The sequence below is a fragment of the Cherax quadricarinatus genome, chromosome 70, assembly GCF_038502225.1.
Source record: "Cherax quadricarinatus isolate ZL_2023a chromosome 70, ASM3850222v1, whole genome shotgun sequence".
Lineage (NCBI taxonomy): Eukaryota > Metazoa > Arthropoda > Malacostraca > Decapoda > Parastacidae > Cherax > Cherax quadricarinatus.
In genome coordinates, this window is record NC_091361.1 from 11,496,118 (window position 1) to 11,513,995 (window position 17,878).

Consider the following 17,878-nt stretch of genomic DNA (forward strand, 5'->3'; position numbering starts at 1 on the left):
CCACCTCGAATACTAATTCTCAAAGGTTGATGAACTGATTACACCATAATTTCACTAACACATCTGTTGCCTCTGTATTTGACTGAAGAAGCCTACTGTGTAGGCGATACCTTTTAACAATAAAGATACCCAACTTCTGCACATGTGTTTTAACTGTTAACTTGTCGGTATTCTATACAATTTTCATCATGAATAAGATATTAGTGATCTAACTGAATGTTTTATGTGTTAAGAGACAGTAAATAAGGCAACGACCAAGATAAACTAACTCATTATGGAGAAAAATAGCTGATGCTGAGTTACTGGCAGAAAAGAAAATACAAAACAGCAATAAGGTCAGTGGCGGCTCGTCGATAGGAGCTGCAGAGCTGCAGTCCCCCCAGATGCTCACTGCCAGACGTATGACTTCATCAATTTTACGCTAAAATAATTTACAACTGGAAAAATCTGTTGTATGTCGTTTTCAATTTATTTATAAGCGATTTTTTTTTTTTCGTTGAAACGAGATAAAAAATGATTAAAAATAGAAGTTTGATGCAGTACGATAGTGCAGGTATTACAGGCGCTACAAGCCGCCATTTTAAATGTATATAACTCAGCATTTAATTATAAGTCAGATATAAAAGACTTTGGTAACTCATATTTGTCGCAACTAAATATTCATAAAATATATATTACTGTTTTTTTGTAATCGTGCAGTGGAAAAAGTCGTCGAAATTTTGGATATCAACTTCAAAGAGAATAATACAGGATAATAACTAGGGAAGGGAAGATAAAAATACCAGGGAGATGTAGTGAAATACACCATTCATAAAGGTGCCTTGAGGCCCAGGAAGGGCTCTTGATGTGAGGAACCGGAGCTACCCCTGCCCTTCCTTCGATCCCATTTCCCTGGAGTTGCATGACACTTTTGGTTTTAGGAATAATAGGAGCATTAATACCACGAGAATATTAACTGCAAGGAACAGAAAACGGAGAGCAAGAAACAAATCAGAAAATGAAAATGATCCTAGAAACAGTTTAACAAACACTGGGTAATAATCATTGGAATTAAATATAGTCGAAAGACGAAAGTGAAAAACTTTCTCAATATTATTCAAAAGTGGGATTGTTAGAAAAAATACCGGGTTTGTGAACACTGAAGGAATTTTATATTCCATGAACTAAAAGTAGGAAAGGATATAGTAAAATAATTGTGGTGTATTTTACGAACAGTGGTGTAGTCTAGTGGCCTGCACACCTGGTTGTAGCACGATGACCAAGGAGAAAACGAGGAAGGAGCAAAAATAGAGAGTAAATACTTAAATAATTTTCCATCACCCAGGATGCAGGTATATGTACACTATATACAAACGTTATGTACAGGAAGGCAATTTTCAAGCAAGTGACACAATATCGTGTTTGACCAGACACGGAGGTAATTCTTCCAACGCTGGTTCACGGGTCTCCATCTTTGCTTCACAACTTTGGCAGGCTTCCTTGTCATTGGCTGGGTTGAACCAAGGTGCTAGCATAATAAGTGGCCCTGTTCGTTATTCTTTGAGCATGTGGGTTGCTGGTCAGGACGGCATGCTTATAATCAACCAAATAAGTGGTTGAAGCTAAAGGCTTCGGTGGCTTTAAAATCAAGTTAGAGAAATATACGAGTGAGAATGGTTGGATCTAAAGAGAACCTGCATAGTATATGCTATGCAACCTACTGCATTGTTCTTGTATTTGGTTCTTGGTGTGACACGATTCCCTTTCTAAACACTATATTCCCTAACACACTATTTTTTTCTGATTAAAACCTTAGTTGGAAGGTCGGCGAATGCACGCATCTACTCTCAAATATCTAGATACATTTGTTTCCTCTATACTCTCTGCCTCCAATCTAATATCCAGTCTTTCATTTCTTAGATTTTCTGTTACTCTCATCATTTAGAACTTGTCAATTTTCGCATTTAATTGCTTTACATACCCTCCCAAATTCGTCTACCAACCTTTGCAACTTCTCTTCAGAACCACCTGAAAGCGCCGAGTCATCGGCCAGAAACACCTATGACAACCATCACTTTGCATTAACTAATTATTTTTTAATCCCACACGTTTTCCCAACATTTTAGCATTCGCTTCTTTTACGACCCCGTCAATAAATATTTAATAAAGGCACAGTTGCATCATACATCCCTGTACAGAACCTACCCTTTGCTGTAAAATAATTCTAACCTCAGCCTCACTATCCACATAAAAACTCTTTAGTGCTTTAAGTAGCTTATTCCATTCGTCTGCAACATCTGCCACATTGTTCCCTTATCCACCACATCATGTGCCATTTACAGTCCATAAATGTAATGAAAAGGCCTTTACCTTCTGTAAACACTTGGTCTACCCGTCCCCCACCTTAAACCTCCATGTTCCCATTCGTTTCTACTTTCTGTCTTGCCCATAAACCTTCCAATAATAACTCTACCATAAACAATACACTGAACAATCAGTAGACTTATTTCGATTATGTGCTAACACCAACAGATTAACTGATAAGGGCTAGAGGTCCTTCACTCGTGACATGCAAGTTAGTAGTAATAAAACAGACACCAAATTTAAGTTAAAAGTTATTTAATAGCATACATTAATAATTACAATTTGTTGTATCAAGGAGGATAAAAGTATTTTATTGCAAAAATAAATTTATACAATGGTTACTTTAGCAGGTTAAATATAACAGTAATAAACTGTCAAGAAATTTCAACAAGCAATGACTATTTCTCTTATGAATTGTAAGATTATATAAGCAGAGGTTTTTAATTAGGAATGTAAGTTTAAGTGGATGCCGTTTAATAAACAAATATGGACAATAACTCAATAAACAGGATGGCCGCAAAAGTAATTCACACAATATTAAGCCCCTGCCACAACTTGAGTATGGAATTATACATGACAAACACTTAATCTGCCTCAACATTTCGGGAAAATTAGGTCAATTTTGTCTCCAGGATGCGACCCACACCAGCCGACTAAATCCCCGGTACCTATTTTACTGCTAGGTGAACATGGACATTAAGTGTCATAAGGAAACAGGGTATAATATTTCCACCCGTACCGGGGATCGAACCACGGACCTCAGTGTGTGAGAAGAGTGCGCTAGCAATCGAACTACGGGACAGAAGCACCAGTAAAATCTAATCACCAAGAGTGCAGCACACTACATGAAAGAGCTACAACCTAGCCTATAATCACTCTCTTTCTCCAGGTTCATCTACACTGAGATACATAAAACCTTTACCGTGGTGATGCTTTCACTTTGCAAACAGATGGGTGGGGCAGTTGTTGCAGCTCAGAGAGTCGTTGCAACTACGATTTATGTCAACTTTTGGCAAAAAAACAAAAAATTGTTTAATGAACGATGGTAAATGTATTTCCTTTTTTGGGGGGGAGAGGGGGTCACTCTTATTGGGAGACTGCTGGTGTGGTAACCAAAAAATACACCGTATTTTGCGGCATATGAGGCCCGCTCTTTTCCATAAAAAAATCTTCGGGAAATCACCATGCGCCTTATATGCTCAAGATCAGAGTTACGCTCTAGCAGTTGTTTACTAACTTTAAGCTACAACTGCTTAGAAATATCTTATATGTTTGTGTTCTTTATGTGCCGGAAAATATGGTATTACATTTGCAGAAGTATATAATAACTCGTTCAACGCCCATAATGTTGAAAAAAAATATTGAAGATGGGATGGCACAAGGATATTTTTCTTCGTAAAAGGAGATAACTTTTTTTTTGTCTAAATACACATGTAGGATCCCTATAAATTATCTTCCTTTAAATTGCCTTAATACTGTTGATGGACCTACAATCAGAGGAATCAAACCTGTATGATTCCTGTTCTCCAGGTGATGGAGGATTTCTACTTTTGTTCCGTTCTTTCTCCTCCTCTTCCCTTTCTTTATCCATGTTGCCCTTATTACAACTTCCCTCTTCTCTGGCCTCTTACTAATTTACTTGTTTATTTATCTATTCTCTTAGCTTTCTGTCATCATTGTCCAGGTTTACTCTATACTTCTCCGGCCCCGTCTCCTATATCCTTCTCCGGCCCTGTCTCCTATATCCTTCTCCGGCCCCGTCTCCTATATCCTTCTCCGGCCCCGTCTCCTATATCCTTCTCCGGCCCCGTCTCCTATATCCTTCTCTGGCCCCGTCTCCTATATCCTTCTCCGGCCCCGTCTCCTATATCCTTCTCTGGCCCCGTCTCCTATATCCTTCTCCGGCCCCGTCTCCTATATCCTTCTCCAGCCCCGTCTCCTATATCCATCTCCGGCCCCGTCTCCTATATCCTTCGCCGGCCCCGTCTCCTATATCCTTCTCCGGCCCCGTCTCGTCTTCCTTCTCACAACAAAGACAAGACTCTGACGCACTCACTTTCCCCTCACTGAAGATGGGAAAATTTTAGTGTCCACTCTGGAAGCTGCTAGAGAGGGGAAATGGGAAAAGAAAAAGAAAGGAAATGAGGATTAAAAAGAAATATTGAAAAGGGCATAGAATGGAGAAAGGGGCGGGGTGGAAGATAAGGGAAGAAGAAGCAGAAAAAGTAGAAAAAAAAGAGATATAGCGGTGTGGTGTCACCAGAGAATTATTGAGAGGGGAAGGGGGATGGTGAGGGGTCAGTGGGAATGGAGATTTCTCCCTCACTTCCACCGCCACCACCATCATTACCACATTCACCGCCGCCACAGTAACGATGTTTCGGGCCAGTTTGAGGCTTTTTCTGACAGATTTGGAATTGTAGCTACAGTATACACTGATCTTAGGAATACGTTCGGTTAGAATATCTGCTCTGATTACGTTATTGTTAGGTGGGTCAGTGGTCGCATGACTGCCTGGTACCAGCGTGGTGGTGGTGGTTGTTCAAGGTTTCTCTACCATCACTTACATTCCTTACAGTGAACTTTGCACTGTTCTGGCTTGCTGTATGCTCTTACACTCCCGCTGACGTGTTGCACCCTCCCTCTAGGTCTAGTACATCACTACTCTCCCTCTCCTTTCCACTCGCCCATTCCCTGTCATTTCCTTCTCTACTCTCATCCCATCTCTCTCTTTTCTCTCCTTCCCTCTCTTTGTATACCCTCTCTTCCTGCCCCCTTTTATCTCACCCCCGTCCTCTGACGAGGGCGTTGTTAAAGGTCACTCGATCCATAACAAGTGAAGTCACTTCCCAGGAGTCAATTTACGGTCTTACGGATGTCCTCACTCGCTAGCACAACATAATCATCGTCTCCGCTCTGCTTGACCTACCTTCATGCTCTGCTTGACCTACGTTCAAGCTCTGCTTGACCTACCTTCAAGCTCTGCTTGACCTACCTTCAAGCTCTGCTTGACCTACCTTCAAACTCTGCTTGACCTACCTTCAAGCTCTGCTTGACCTACCTTCAAACTCTGCTTGACCTACCTTCAAGCTCTGCTTGACCTACCTTCAAACTCTGCTTGACCTACCTTCAAGCTCTACTTGACCTACCGTCAAACTCTGCTTGACCTACCTTCAAACTCTGCTTGACCTACCTTCAAACTCTGCTTGACCTACCTTCACTAGCCTCCAATTTTTTGTATTATAATTATCAACGAATAGGTACATTTAAATGGTTATCAAATTTGTTTCTTTGTCCAGTGATTCGTTTGCATTTCGCTCATAACAAGAGAAAGCCTCATCCGATAGGTTTCAAACTTTCTGGTGTACAGTAACGAGGGCCTTAGGATGGCTTAGGCATAGTTGTTAGGCATACTGCCTCTGGAAAAGATCATTATTATTTGTTTACTGTGGAAAGTAACTGGATAACCCATTCGTAGGATCCCTGGAACGTCTCTGATAACCTGCAAAACCCTCTGCGGCTAATATTCAGACGTACAAAATCTGTGCCTCTTATTTCGACGATGCATGAAAGTTTGGTGGCCAGTGAAGTATCAACAAGTGGCCACTGTAGTATCAAGAAGTGGCCACTGTAGTATCCAGAGGCCACTCTAGTATCAACAAGTGGCCACTGTAGTATCAACAAGCGGCCACTGTGGTATCAACAAGTTACAACTGTAGCATCAACAAGTGACCATTGTATTAACAACTGGCTACTCTAGTATTAACAAGAGGCCATTGTAGTATCAACTGATGGATACTAGAATATCCACCATTGAACATTCCTCAGTGCTCCACTACACTGACATCTAGTCTATGCAAAAGCTGTTGATATCATACAAAAAACATTTCTTGGGATGAAGAAATTTTTGGAACTGTCTTGAAAGTCGCTGGTTTAACATTTCCGGAGTCTGACTCCTTTTCTTCTTGCGTTTGTTAGAAGTTTATTCTAAGGTTTCCTTTTTCGAACTCTTGGAAATTTTCTTGCTCTCTAGACCTGATTCTTCCGACGCTCTTCAAGATAATTTGAGCTCAGGAAAACCCACACTTGAAAAATAGACAAGAAAACTGAGAATATTTAAATTCTTCCTCTGGAATCCTGGTCATCACAAAGTCGCTGAGAGATCCAGAAGGTCAAAGCATTTCTCACCTCTGAAAACTTCCTTCCTCAGCACAGAGAAATCTGTCTTTTTCTTCTCGGTTCTCTACAGTAAATTTTGTAATGTCTGAATGGTTTGCATGCGGTTAATATTACACTAATATCGTTTCATTTCTTTTCATATAAACAATAAGTTAACTTCTTTGTGGTTACCTCACTCTTACCTGACACTCTGAAGACCACCGTCACACCTCCTAACTAAACTATTAATTTCATCTTAGTTTTCATTACGGAAGATAATGATATATATATATATATATATTTATACATATATATATATATATATATATATATATATATATATATATATATATATATGTATAATATATATATATATATATATATATATATATATATATATATATATATATATATATATATATATATATATATATATATATATATATATATATATTGTAACCACGGACGAGTGGTATTGATCAATAACACTGCGCTAGCCAAGGATTCGAACCCATGTTCTACTGGCCAGTACAACATGGGTTCGAATCCTTGGCTAGCACAGTGTTGTTATTATATATATATATATATATATATATATATATATATATATATATATATATATATATATATATATATATATATATATATATATATATATATATATATTAGTCGTGGCGAATATGTAAAACTGGTCAATTAGCAAGAACTCATTTAAAATTAAGTCCTTTCTGAAATTTTCTCTTATACGTTTAAAGATATATATTTTTCGTTAATGTTAATGTAATTTTTTTTAATTTTGCGCCAGAAGAATCTTAGAAAACTTACCTAACCTTATTATAACAAGAGCAATTTATTTTAACCTAACCCAACTAAATATATTTTTACAATAATTTAGTACTAAACAAACACAATCAAATATATTTTTTTCGTTAGGTTCAGAATGATTTTGGCGAAATTATTGCATACACAAATTTTCACTTGTCCTATATGGCAAGATGAACGTTGCTATTTAAACCAAGATCGCAAGTTCTGCCGATTCGGCACGACATATATATATATATATATATATATATATATATATATATATATATATATATATATATATATATATATATATATATATATATATATATATATATACATGTATATATATATATATAATCTTCTTGTTGAGGCGGGCATTCAAACAGGATAAGGCTGAAATTAATCCTCGGGATACCATTGCCACGAGTGTCCTCGGGCCAAGGCGAACACATAGCTACGTGCTGTGTTCTTGGTTCTTTGTAGGATCAGTGGCGTAGTGGTAATGTGATGCGTGCATTGTTGTCTCTGGAGGCGGTACAAGGTTCGTAGGGTCGAGTCCTGGCCTGCCGCAGTTTGGTAAATGATTTAAAATCATTTATATATATATATATATATATATATATATATATATATATATATATATATATATATATATATATATATATATATATATATATATATAAGTAGTCAACTTTTCTTCTGGGGGAGGAACTTCCGGTTTGGGCCTTTCACTGGGCGAGGAACTTCCGGTTTAGGCCTTCCACTGAGCGAGGTATCCGGTCTAGGACCAGCAGCTGGAGGGTCACCTTTTCACACCTAGGTGTTACTTCCGGTTTTGACCATGACCTCGCCCTCGAGACTACCTCACCCTTGACCCCCCAACCAATACCCCCACCCCCCACGACCCCCCGCCTTGCGACCCCGCCGTCGCGCCGCGCGCCCGCGCACCCGCGCGCCCCGCCCCGCCGCCCCGCGCGCCCGCGCACCCGCGCGCCCCGCCCCGCCGCCCCGCGCGCCCCGCCCCACCCCGCGCGCCCGCCCGCGCCCCTTCGCGCCTTCTGCTGCGCCTTCTGCAGCGTCGTCCGGATCGCCCCCGCGCCTCGAATTTTTTTCCGATTTTTGTCGAATTTTTTTTGAATTTCATTTTCTTGTGCTCTCCATCTCCTCGGATCAAGTTTTTAAGGTTCCCCCTCTCACTTTCACCCCCATCCCAAAATTTCTCGATATTACAAGTTTTTGCATTCCCCCCTATGGAGGTTTTCGAAATTCTCCATCTCCTTGGATCAAATTTTTAAGGTTCCCCCTCCCACTTTCACCCCCCATCCCCAAAAATTTCTCGATGATACAAGTTTTGGATTCCCCCCTATGGGGTTTTCGAAATTCTCCAATTCCTCGGATCAAGGTTTTTTTTGGGTACCCCTCCTTTCACCCCCACCATCCCAATTTTTTTCACTCGATAATACAAAGACTCTACTTCCTCGGATCAAGTTTTTTGGATTCCCCCCTCTGGGGGTTTTGAATTTCTCCATCTCCTCGGATCCCCCTCCCAAATTCACCCCCCAACCCAAAAATTTCTCGATGATACAAGTTTTTGGATTCCTCCCCTATAGGGTTTTCGAAATTCTCCATCTCCTTAGATCAAGTTTTTTGGATCCTCCCTATGGGGTTTTCGAAATTCTCCATCTCCTTGGATCAAGGTTTTTTGGATTGTCCCTCCTTCCACCCCACCCCCCAATCCCAAAAATTTCTCAATATTACCAAGTTTTTGGATTCCCCCCTATGGGGGTTTCGAAATTCTCCAATTCCTTGGATCAAGGTTTTTTGGTTTCCTCCCCTCTGGGGGTAAGCATTCAAATGAACTCCTCCTATGGGGCATGGTGCTCTCTCTTACTACAAGTCTAAACATCTTCCCCTTATTATTTTAAAATGAACTAAAAGTTTCCTCTCATTAATGTGTTTACTCGACGGTCAGTGACGTCACGCGATGACCCCCACACACACAAGCTGAATCATGTCGAACTTTCAGTTCATTCAAGTTAATAAGGGGATATAGTACCTACATCATAGGGAAAACATTTTCATCATCAGAAAGACACATTTTTTTTCGTTAATACCCACAATTTCTTTACAACACAAGTCTAGACATTTTTCATCTCAGGTCACTCCCCACGAAGTAACCTCCTCCCCACTCTCCCAAACCCTCACACTCCAACCAACACCTCACAATTTTCACTCATAACCCCCAATTTTTCTCGTTTTAACCCTTTTAGTTCATTAAAGTAAGGGGACACATGCATCAGAAAGTCACCGCATCCACTTTCGTTAAATTCACTACTCACAATTTTACATATTACGAAGTTAAATACGCACTTTTACTTTGAACATCTTCAAAAACACTCTCATAAATCATTGAATACTCACAAAAAATACCTTTATACATTTCCAAACAACACTGAAATACTCCAAAAACATCATTCGAACACCCCCAAATCACCTCTGAATACTCCCAGAACACCTTCATAAGTACTCTTGCACATCATTTGAACACCTTCAAAACACTCTCATAATCATTTGTACACCTTCAAAACACCTTTGAATACTCACATAAACACCCTTGAACACCTTCAAAACACCTTCAAAGCACTCTCATAATCATTTGAACACACTCAAAACACCTTTTGAACACCTTTGAACACCTTTGAACATTTCCAAACAACACTGAAACACTTCCAAAAACACCATTTGAGTACTCCCAATTACACCACTGAATACTACTAAAACACCGCTGAATTCAATCAAAACACCCTTCAACACCTTCAAACACCCTTGAACACCTTCAAAAACACCTTTGAATAACCTTCAAAAACACATTTGAGTACTCCCAATTACACCACTGAATACTACTAAAACACCGCTGAATTCAATCAAAACACCCTTCAACACCTTCAAACACCCTTGAACACCTTCAAAACACCCTTGAATAACCTCAAAACACCTTTGATCACCTTCAAAACACCCTTGAACACCTTCAAAACACCCTTGAACACCTTCAAAACACTCTTGAACACCTTCAAAAACACTCTTCAACACCTTCAAACACCCTTGAACACCTTCAAAACACCTTTGAATATCGTTTTAAACTAATTTCATCACAACCCACTTATATCATCTTTTTATCGGTAACTCTAATTCGACTACACTACCCTCATCAATTACCAACAAATTTTACTCGTTTTAACCCTTTTAGTTCATTAAAGTTAATAAGGGGACACATCACTGTAACCAAGATATTCACACACACACACACACACACACACACACACACACACACACACACACACACACACACACACACACACACACACACACGCACCTAACCTAACCTAACCTTACCTAACCTAACATACCCTAACCTAACTTTTCCTAACCTAGCCTAACCTAACCTAACCGAACCTATCCTAACCTAACCTAACCTAACCTAACCTAACCTACCTAACCTAACCTAACCTAACCTAACCTAACCGAACCTAACCTTACCTAACATAACCTAACCTAACCTTACCTAACATAACCTAACCTAACCTTACCACTTAACCTAACCTAACCTAACCGAACCTAACCTTACCTAACATAACCTAACCGAACCTATCCTAACCTAACCTATCCTAACCTAACTTAACCTAACCTAACCTAACCTACCGAACCTAACCTATCCTAACCTAACCTATCCTAACCTTACCTAACATAACATAACCTAACCTTACCACTTAACCTAACCTATCCTAACCTAACCTAACCGAACCTAACCTTACCTAACATAACCTAACCTAACCTTACCTACCGAACCTATCCTAACCTAACCTATCCTAAACCCTAACCGAGCCTAACCTAACCTATCCTAACCTTACCTAACTTAACCTAACCTAACCTAACCTACCTAACCTAACCTAACCTAACCTATCCTAACCTAACCTAACCGAACCTAACCTTACCTAACATAACCTAACCTAACCTTACCTAACCATAGCCATAACCTAACCTAACCTTACCTAACCTACCCTAACCTAACTTAACCTTACCTAACCGAACCTAACCTAACCTAACCTAACCCTAACCTAACCTTAACCTAACCTACCTAACGTAACCTAACCTAACCTAACTTAACCTAACCTAACCTAACCTATCCTAACCTAGCCTAACCTAACCTAACCTAGCCTAACCTAACTTAACCTAACCTAACCTATCCTAACCTAACCTAACCTAACCTTACCTAACATAACCTAACCTAACCTATCTTAACCTAACCCAACCTAGCCGAACCTATCCTAACCTAACCTAAAATATATTGGAACACCCCCAAAATACATTAGAGTACTCCAGAATTACTTTGAACGACTCCATTTTGGATATTTCCAAATTAGTTTTGAAAACTTTATCGTAAAATCGAACATTATTTTCTTGTTGGTAAAACACACTCAATGGTAGAAATATTTACTCGATTTCCGAATAGAAGCACTGTCTTCGCTCTGAGAGACTCATTGTGGGTCAGCCCTTCCCCAACACATGGTGTAATGCGGTTCACACCTAAGGTAGATTTAAGATAATCATGAACACCTGGATCAACTCAGGACAGACAGGCGCCATGTAATGCGGTTCACACCCAAGGTAGAACATATCACCTGCGTCAACTCAGGACAGCCAGGCGCCATGAAATGCGGGTAACATCCAAGATAGAATATAATACCAGTATATCCTTACTGAAACACCTAGGTCAATCGTCACCCTAAAGCAACTAATTTTGGTGAGGTCATTACTTTTTTAGTTCATTTTAAAATAATAAGGGGAAGATTGAGATATAACATTTGTATTCTACCTCAATACATTTTTTTTCATGGTAAGGTTTGATTTAAAACTTCATCATGTCTTAAAAATTTTTATTAAACATTTCTCTTTTTAATGAATGAAAACATATTAATCTTGGTGTAACAACACGATCTAAACATCATAAATCCTCCTCTCTAAGTCTTGTTCTTCCAAGTCCCGTCACATCGGTACCTGTAAATTTTAATATATTTCATTAGCATATAATGTGGAGAAATTTGCACCATCACCTGTAAAAGATATAACCAACTAAAAGTTACTTATTTTTTCACTATCCCAAGCATATTCTTCTCGTTAACTTAAATATCTCCCCATTCATGACTTAAAAAAAGCATGATCGTGATGTAAGTATTATGGTAGACATGATTCTCGGTGTTCAGGTAGAGAAAGTCGAAAAAGGTAAGTGTTACATTTTCATGAAGAGATAAATATGAGTTATTAATTCAAATATATCTCTCTTCAAGTTATAATTACTTCCTCATAATAATTTAAATGAATTAATCCTTCCTCATATTATTTAAAATGAATTAATCCACTGATACAAGGTAAATAATTTTGCTTACCTTTATATGTTACTCACACATTAGGCTCAATGTTTTTAATATATTGTTTAATATCTGTGAAAAGTTCTCTCCAAATTAATTTCCACTTCTTTGTGTTGTACCATCTATGCAAAATACACAGATTATACTGTCGATTAAATATTTGACTGACAAAGTTTTCAGGTATATTGTTTTCCAAAATATAATATACCAGATCATCACTCCACTCCGTTGCCATTTCATCAATGAATTTATGTGAATCAAGTTCATTTTCTAACCAATTTTTAACTCGCTGAAAATTCTTTTCACTCAATGTTTCACCATCTTTCTTTAAGAGTTGATTGGCAGTGTTGCAAAATTCCAACCAAGGAAGATCTTTCACCATTTCACAAATAACAATGAAGTCGGCAAGTTTCCCCATATTAGATGCTTTCTATGCGGGTTCCGGACAATGTCTGGGGTGACTTACACACAACACTCTCCCATACACATAAAGAGTTGCTAAATAGTATTAAATGAAAAATTTCATTAAACTTACCTAAACTAGGATCAGCCATTTCAAAATCCATTTTCTTAATTAATTTTTTGGGCTTTGGTATAATAAAAGTTTGAGATAAATGACTACTCCATTCACATTCTCGTAACAATAAATTTTCCAATATTTCTTCGCTCCATCGTTGAGTCATTTCTCGTACCTCAGCTACAATCTCTTCTTTTGAGAGAACAGGTTCCGCATCAACTCTTTTTTGAATGGGTTCGACTCTCTTAATTGTATATAACATTTCTATAAACACCGCACTAGTATGTTTTGTCGCAACCACCTCCATATTTCTTCTTCAAGTGATTCCTTACCATTTCACTCCAAATATTTATACCAAAAATTTCAATCGTTGTCATCATCGATTATCTTTTTTTTTAATACAAATACTCATTACAGGGGATTTCTTCAAAGCATATATATTACCCATTTCAAATTGTGATCCCCTTATTAACTTTAATGAACTAAAAGTGTTAACTTTCATTATTTTTCAGTAAAAAAGATTTATTCAGACAATATTTTTGGCAACACATGCTTGTGACGTCACTATCCAGCAACGCGTTAAAACAGGTTAGAACATCTTCCCTTTATTATTTTAAAATGAACTAAAAGCAATGACGTCACGATACTCATTGAACAAATTATCTTACCCCAAACACTTTTAGTTCATTTAAGTTAACAAGGGGAAAGTTCTTGCATTTCCAAGTATGCACCATCGGTATAGTAATAACATAATACCATTGAAGTAAGTTATGATCCCCTTCCTGTATGACACTAAACTCGTGGTGATTCATTCACCTATCGTCATGGTGATGCCACGTAGTGTTTTTCATGGAACAAATTTCTCTACACATATAGTTATAAAAAAAACTACTAACATGTCAACCCTCGCGGTGAAAAGAGTATAAGAAGACACGTCCATATTGAGTTACAAGAGTATTTAGATGAAGACGCGGAAGTTACATGTGAAAAAATTTGTTACAGAAGCAAGTGTCTACACACCACTGAACTGATAAAGAAATGATTAATTCGATAGAAGACCTTGATCAGTCACCTTCCTTCGTTTTGGAGGGTTGTGATCAATATCTCACCGATAAAGAAATGCTTATAGCAATGGAAGATTTTGAACGTGAGTTTTTTAATGAGATATTAATGAGTAAAATTCACCCACATTGTAATTTTTAGAAATTCTAATGAGAAATATTTTTTCATTTGTTGTGTAACAAACTTAATTTTTGGGATATAATACTAATATTTTATCAAAATTGCAGGTAAAGAAGCAACAAAAGATGAAGAAAAATATCTTTTGGTAATGCAAGGGAATATTACAAAAGATTTTAGTGGCAGTGATAAAATTCTTTTAGTACAACAAGCAAATTGTTGCGCTGTTAAATTGAAAAAGGGAGGTCTTGCTGATGCTTTAAGTCAGGTTTTACCACTTAGCAATCCTTATTTATTTAGATCACCTGGATGTCATAAAGCAAATCTAGCTAGTGAAGTCACTCGGGATAAATTTGGAAGCATAAAATTTGTAAATAATGGAAAAAATAACCCCATGATTGTTAATATGTTCGCACAGTATGCGATGGGGCCTCCACATAAGTATTATATGAACTGTAAAGTTGATAAGACCTACTATAATACATGCAAATATTTAGATACAAAGAAAGGTCGTGAGATTATATTCAAAGAGTGCATGAATGAACTTGTTAAGTGGTTATTAACAGATCCCAACGGGATTATAATGGAAAAAGTCGTGTTTCCAGAAGGAATTGGGTGTGCTTCAGCCGGAGGTGATTGGCATGCATATCTTAAAATCATTCTTGATTTTGCAAAGGAATTAAAAAAACGTCGTAGAAATATTGTTATCATTATTGTAAAATATGCCAAATAAAATATCTCTATAATACTTTTTTTGTTTTATTCACCAGCATTTTAGTTCATTTAAGTTAACAAGGGGAAAGTTCTTGATTTTGCAAAGGAATTAAAAAAAAACGTCATAGAAATATTGTTATCATTATTGTAAAATATGTCAAATAAAATATCTCTATAATACTTTTTTATTCACCAGCAGTCTAAAACCTTATTAGGCAACTGAATAGAGATCATACGTCTGGCAGGAACGGTGCTGAGTATAAAAATCTCTGTTCTCTGATGGTCGTGCATTAGTACCTCTTCCAGCAGGGTGCGACTAACCAGATCAAGAAAATGGAGACAGCCAATAGGATGGAAAAATATTTTAAAATTGAAGAAGGAAAATTGTACGATGAAAAATATTGTCGTGACAACGTCTGCATTGTTTTTCATGTGAATTGTGTTGCTATAAAAGGATATGGTGCAAGTTATTATTTGGGTAAGAAATATCCTTATGCTGATGTGTATCGAAGTAGAGAACCATTATTTAATCTTAGAAGATGCAGAGTTGAAGATCGTGATGCTCCTGGAAATGTTATCGAGTTTGAACCTTCACCGGATCAAAGAAAATTGAATCTTCCTTATTTAGCAGCCATAATAAGCCAATTTGGTATTGCTGGACCATTGGAGGAAAATACCATTTCTCAAAATTTAATTGAAAAATCAAGAGATGCTCATTTGGTGTATGGTTTAAAGAAAGATACTATCGCAGACAGAATAAGATATTTCAAGGAATCCATTGAGAGACTCATAAAAAGTGTGAAAGACAATAAAAATATACGCGAGGTTATCTTTCTGAAAGGTATTGGGAGGTGTGAAACTTCAAATGATTATATCTGGAATACGCACTATAAACCTATACTCGAAGATATGATAATGAAATTTAAGGAAGAAGGTATTCGATCAACCATGGTTGTCAAAGAAGAAATGAAAAACATTAACCAAGGACAAGAATTAGAAGATGATTCGAAGTTATTGTCTTCTAGAGTTGAAGGAAGTGCTTGGTATCCCTCATGAGGTAAGCAAAATTATTTACCTTGTATCAGTGGATTAATTCATTTTAAATAATATGAGGAAGGATTAATTCATTTAAATTATTATGAGGAAGTAATTATAACTTGAAGAGAGATATATTTGAATTAATAACTCATATTTATCTCTTCATGAAAATGTAACACTTACCTTTTTCGACTTTCTCTACCTGAACACCGAGAATCATGTCTACCATAATACTTACATCACGATCATGCTTTTTTTAAGTCATGAATGGGGAGATATTTAAGTTAACGAGAAGAATATGCTTGGGATAGTGAAAAAATAAGTAACTTTTAGTTGGTTATATCTTTTACAGGTGATGGTGCAAATTTCTCCACATTATATGCTAATGAAATATATTAAAATTTACAGGTACCGATGTGACGGGACTTGGAAGAACAAGACTTAGAGAGGAGGATTTATGATGTTTAGATCGTGTTGTTACACCAAGATTAATATGTTTTCATTCATTAAAAAGAGAAATGTTTAATAAAAATTTTTAAGACATGATGAAGTTTTAAATCAAACCTTACCATGAAAAAAAATGTATTGAGGTAGAATACAAATGTTATATCTCAATCTTCCCCTTATTATTTTAAAATGAACTAAAAAAGTAATGACCTCACCAAAATTAGTTGCTTTAGGGTGACGATTGACCTAGGTGTTTCAGTAAGGATATACTGGTATTATATTCTATCTTGGATGTTACCCGCATTTCATGGCGCCTGGCTGTCCTGAGTTGACGCAGGTGATATGTTCTACCTTGGGTGTGAACCGCATTACATGGCGCCTGTCTGTCCTGAGTTGATCCAGGTGTTCATGATTATCTTAAATCTACCTTAGGTGTGAACCGCATTACACCATGTGTTGGGGAAGGGCTGACCCACAATGAGTCTCTCAGAGCGAAGACAGTGCTTCTATTCGGAAATCGAGTAAATATTTCTACCATTGAGTGTGTTTTACCAACAAGAAAATAATGTTCGATTTTACGATAAAGTTTTCAAAACTAATTTGGAAATATCCAAAATGGAGTCGTTCAAAGTAATTCTGGAGTACTCTAATGTATTTTGGGGGTGTTCCAATATATTTTAGGTTAGGTTAGGATAGGTTCGGCTAGGTTGGGTTAGGTTAAGATAGGTTAGGTTAGGTTATGTTAGGTAAGGTTAGGTTAGGTTAGGTTAGGATAGGTTAGGTTAGGTTAAGTTAGGTTAGGCTAGGTTAGGTTAGGTTAGGCTAGGTTAGGTTAGGTTAGGTTAGGTTAAGTTAGGTTAGGTTAGGTTAGGTTAGGTTAGGTTAGGTAAGGTTAGGTTCGGTTAGGCTAGGTTAGGTTAGGTTAGGTTAGGTTATGTTATGTTAGGTAAGGTTAGGTTAGGTTATGTTAGGTAAGGTTAGGTTCGGTTAGGTTAGGTTAGGATAGGTTAGGTTAGGTTAGGTTAGGTAGGTTAGGTTAGGTTAGGTTAAGTTAGGTAAGGTTAGGATAGGTTAGGTTAGGATAGGTTCGGTAGGTAAGGTTAGGTTAGGTTATGTTAGGTAAGGTTAGGTTCGGTTAGGTTAGGTTAGGATAGGTTAGGTTAAGTGGTAAGGTTAGGTTATGTTATGTTAGGTAAGGTTAGGATAGGTTAGGTTAGGATAGGTTAGGTTCGGTAGGTTAGGTTAGGTTAGG

The 17,878-nt window shown here is 37.5% G+C and overlaps 1 protein-coding gene and 1 long non-coding RNA gene across 2 annotated transcripts in view; both read left to right on the top strand.

The window, feature by feature from the left end:
• LOC138854792 (uncharacterized) overlaps positions 1-17,878 on the top strand; it is a 1,005,594-nt gene that overhangs the window by 686,922 nt on the left and 300,794 nt on the right. The window lies entirely within an intron of this gene.
• On the top strand, positions 14,258-16,722 carry LOC128694223 (uncharacterized). Its single transcript, XM_053784233.2, has 3 exons — positions 14,258-14,395; positions 14,538-16,198; positions 16,588-16,722. Exons 1-2 carry the CDS (start codon positions 14,287-14,289, stop codon positions 15,158-15,160), a joined length of 732 nt encoding a protein of 243 aa, XP_053640208.2. The 5' UTR covers positions 14,258-14,286; the 3' UTR covers positions 15,161-16,198; positions 16,588-16,722.

What these genes read in the sequence shown, in the direction of transcription:
- LOC128694223 (XM_053784233.2), top strand. Translation starts at nt 14,287, where the DNA reads ATGATTAATTCGATAGAAGACCTTGATCAGTCACCTTCCTTCGTTTTG. An exon ending in AGCAATGGAAGATTTTGAAC is followed by an intron (nt 14,396 to 14,537) that starts GTGAGTTTTTTA and finishes TCAAAATTGCAG; the next exon opens with GTAAAGAAGCAACAAAAGAT.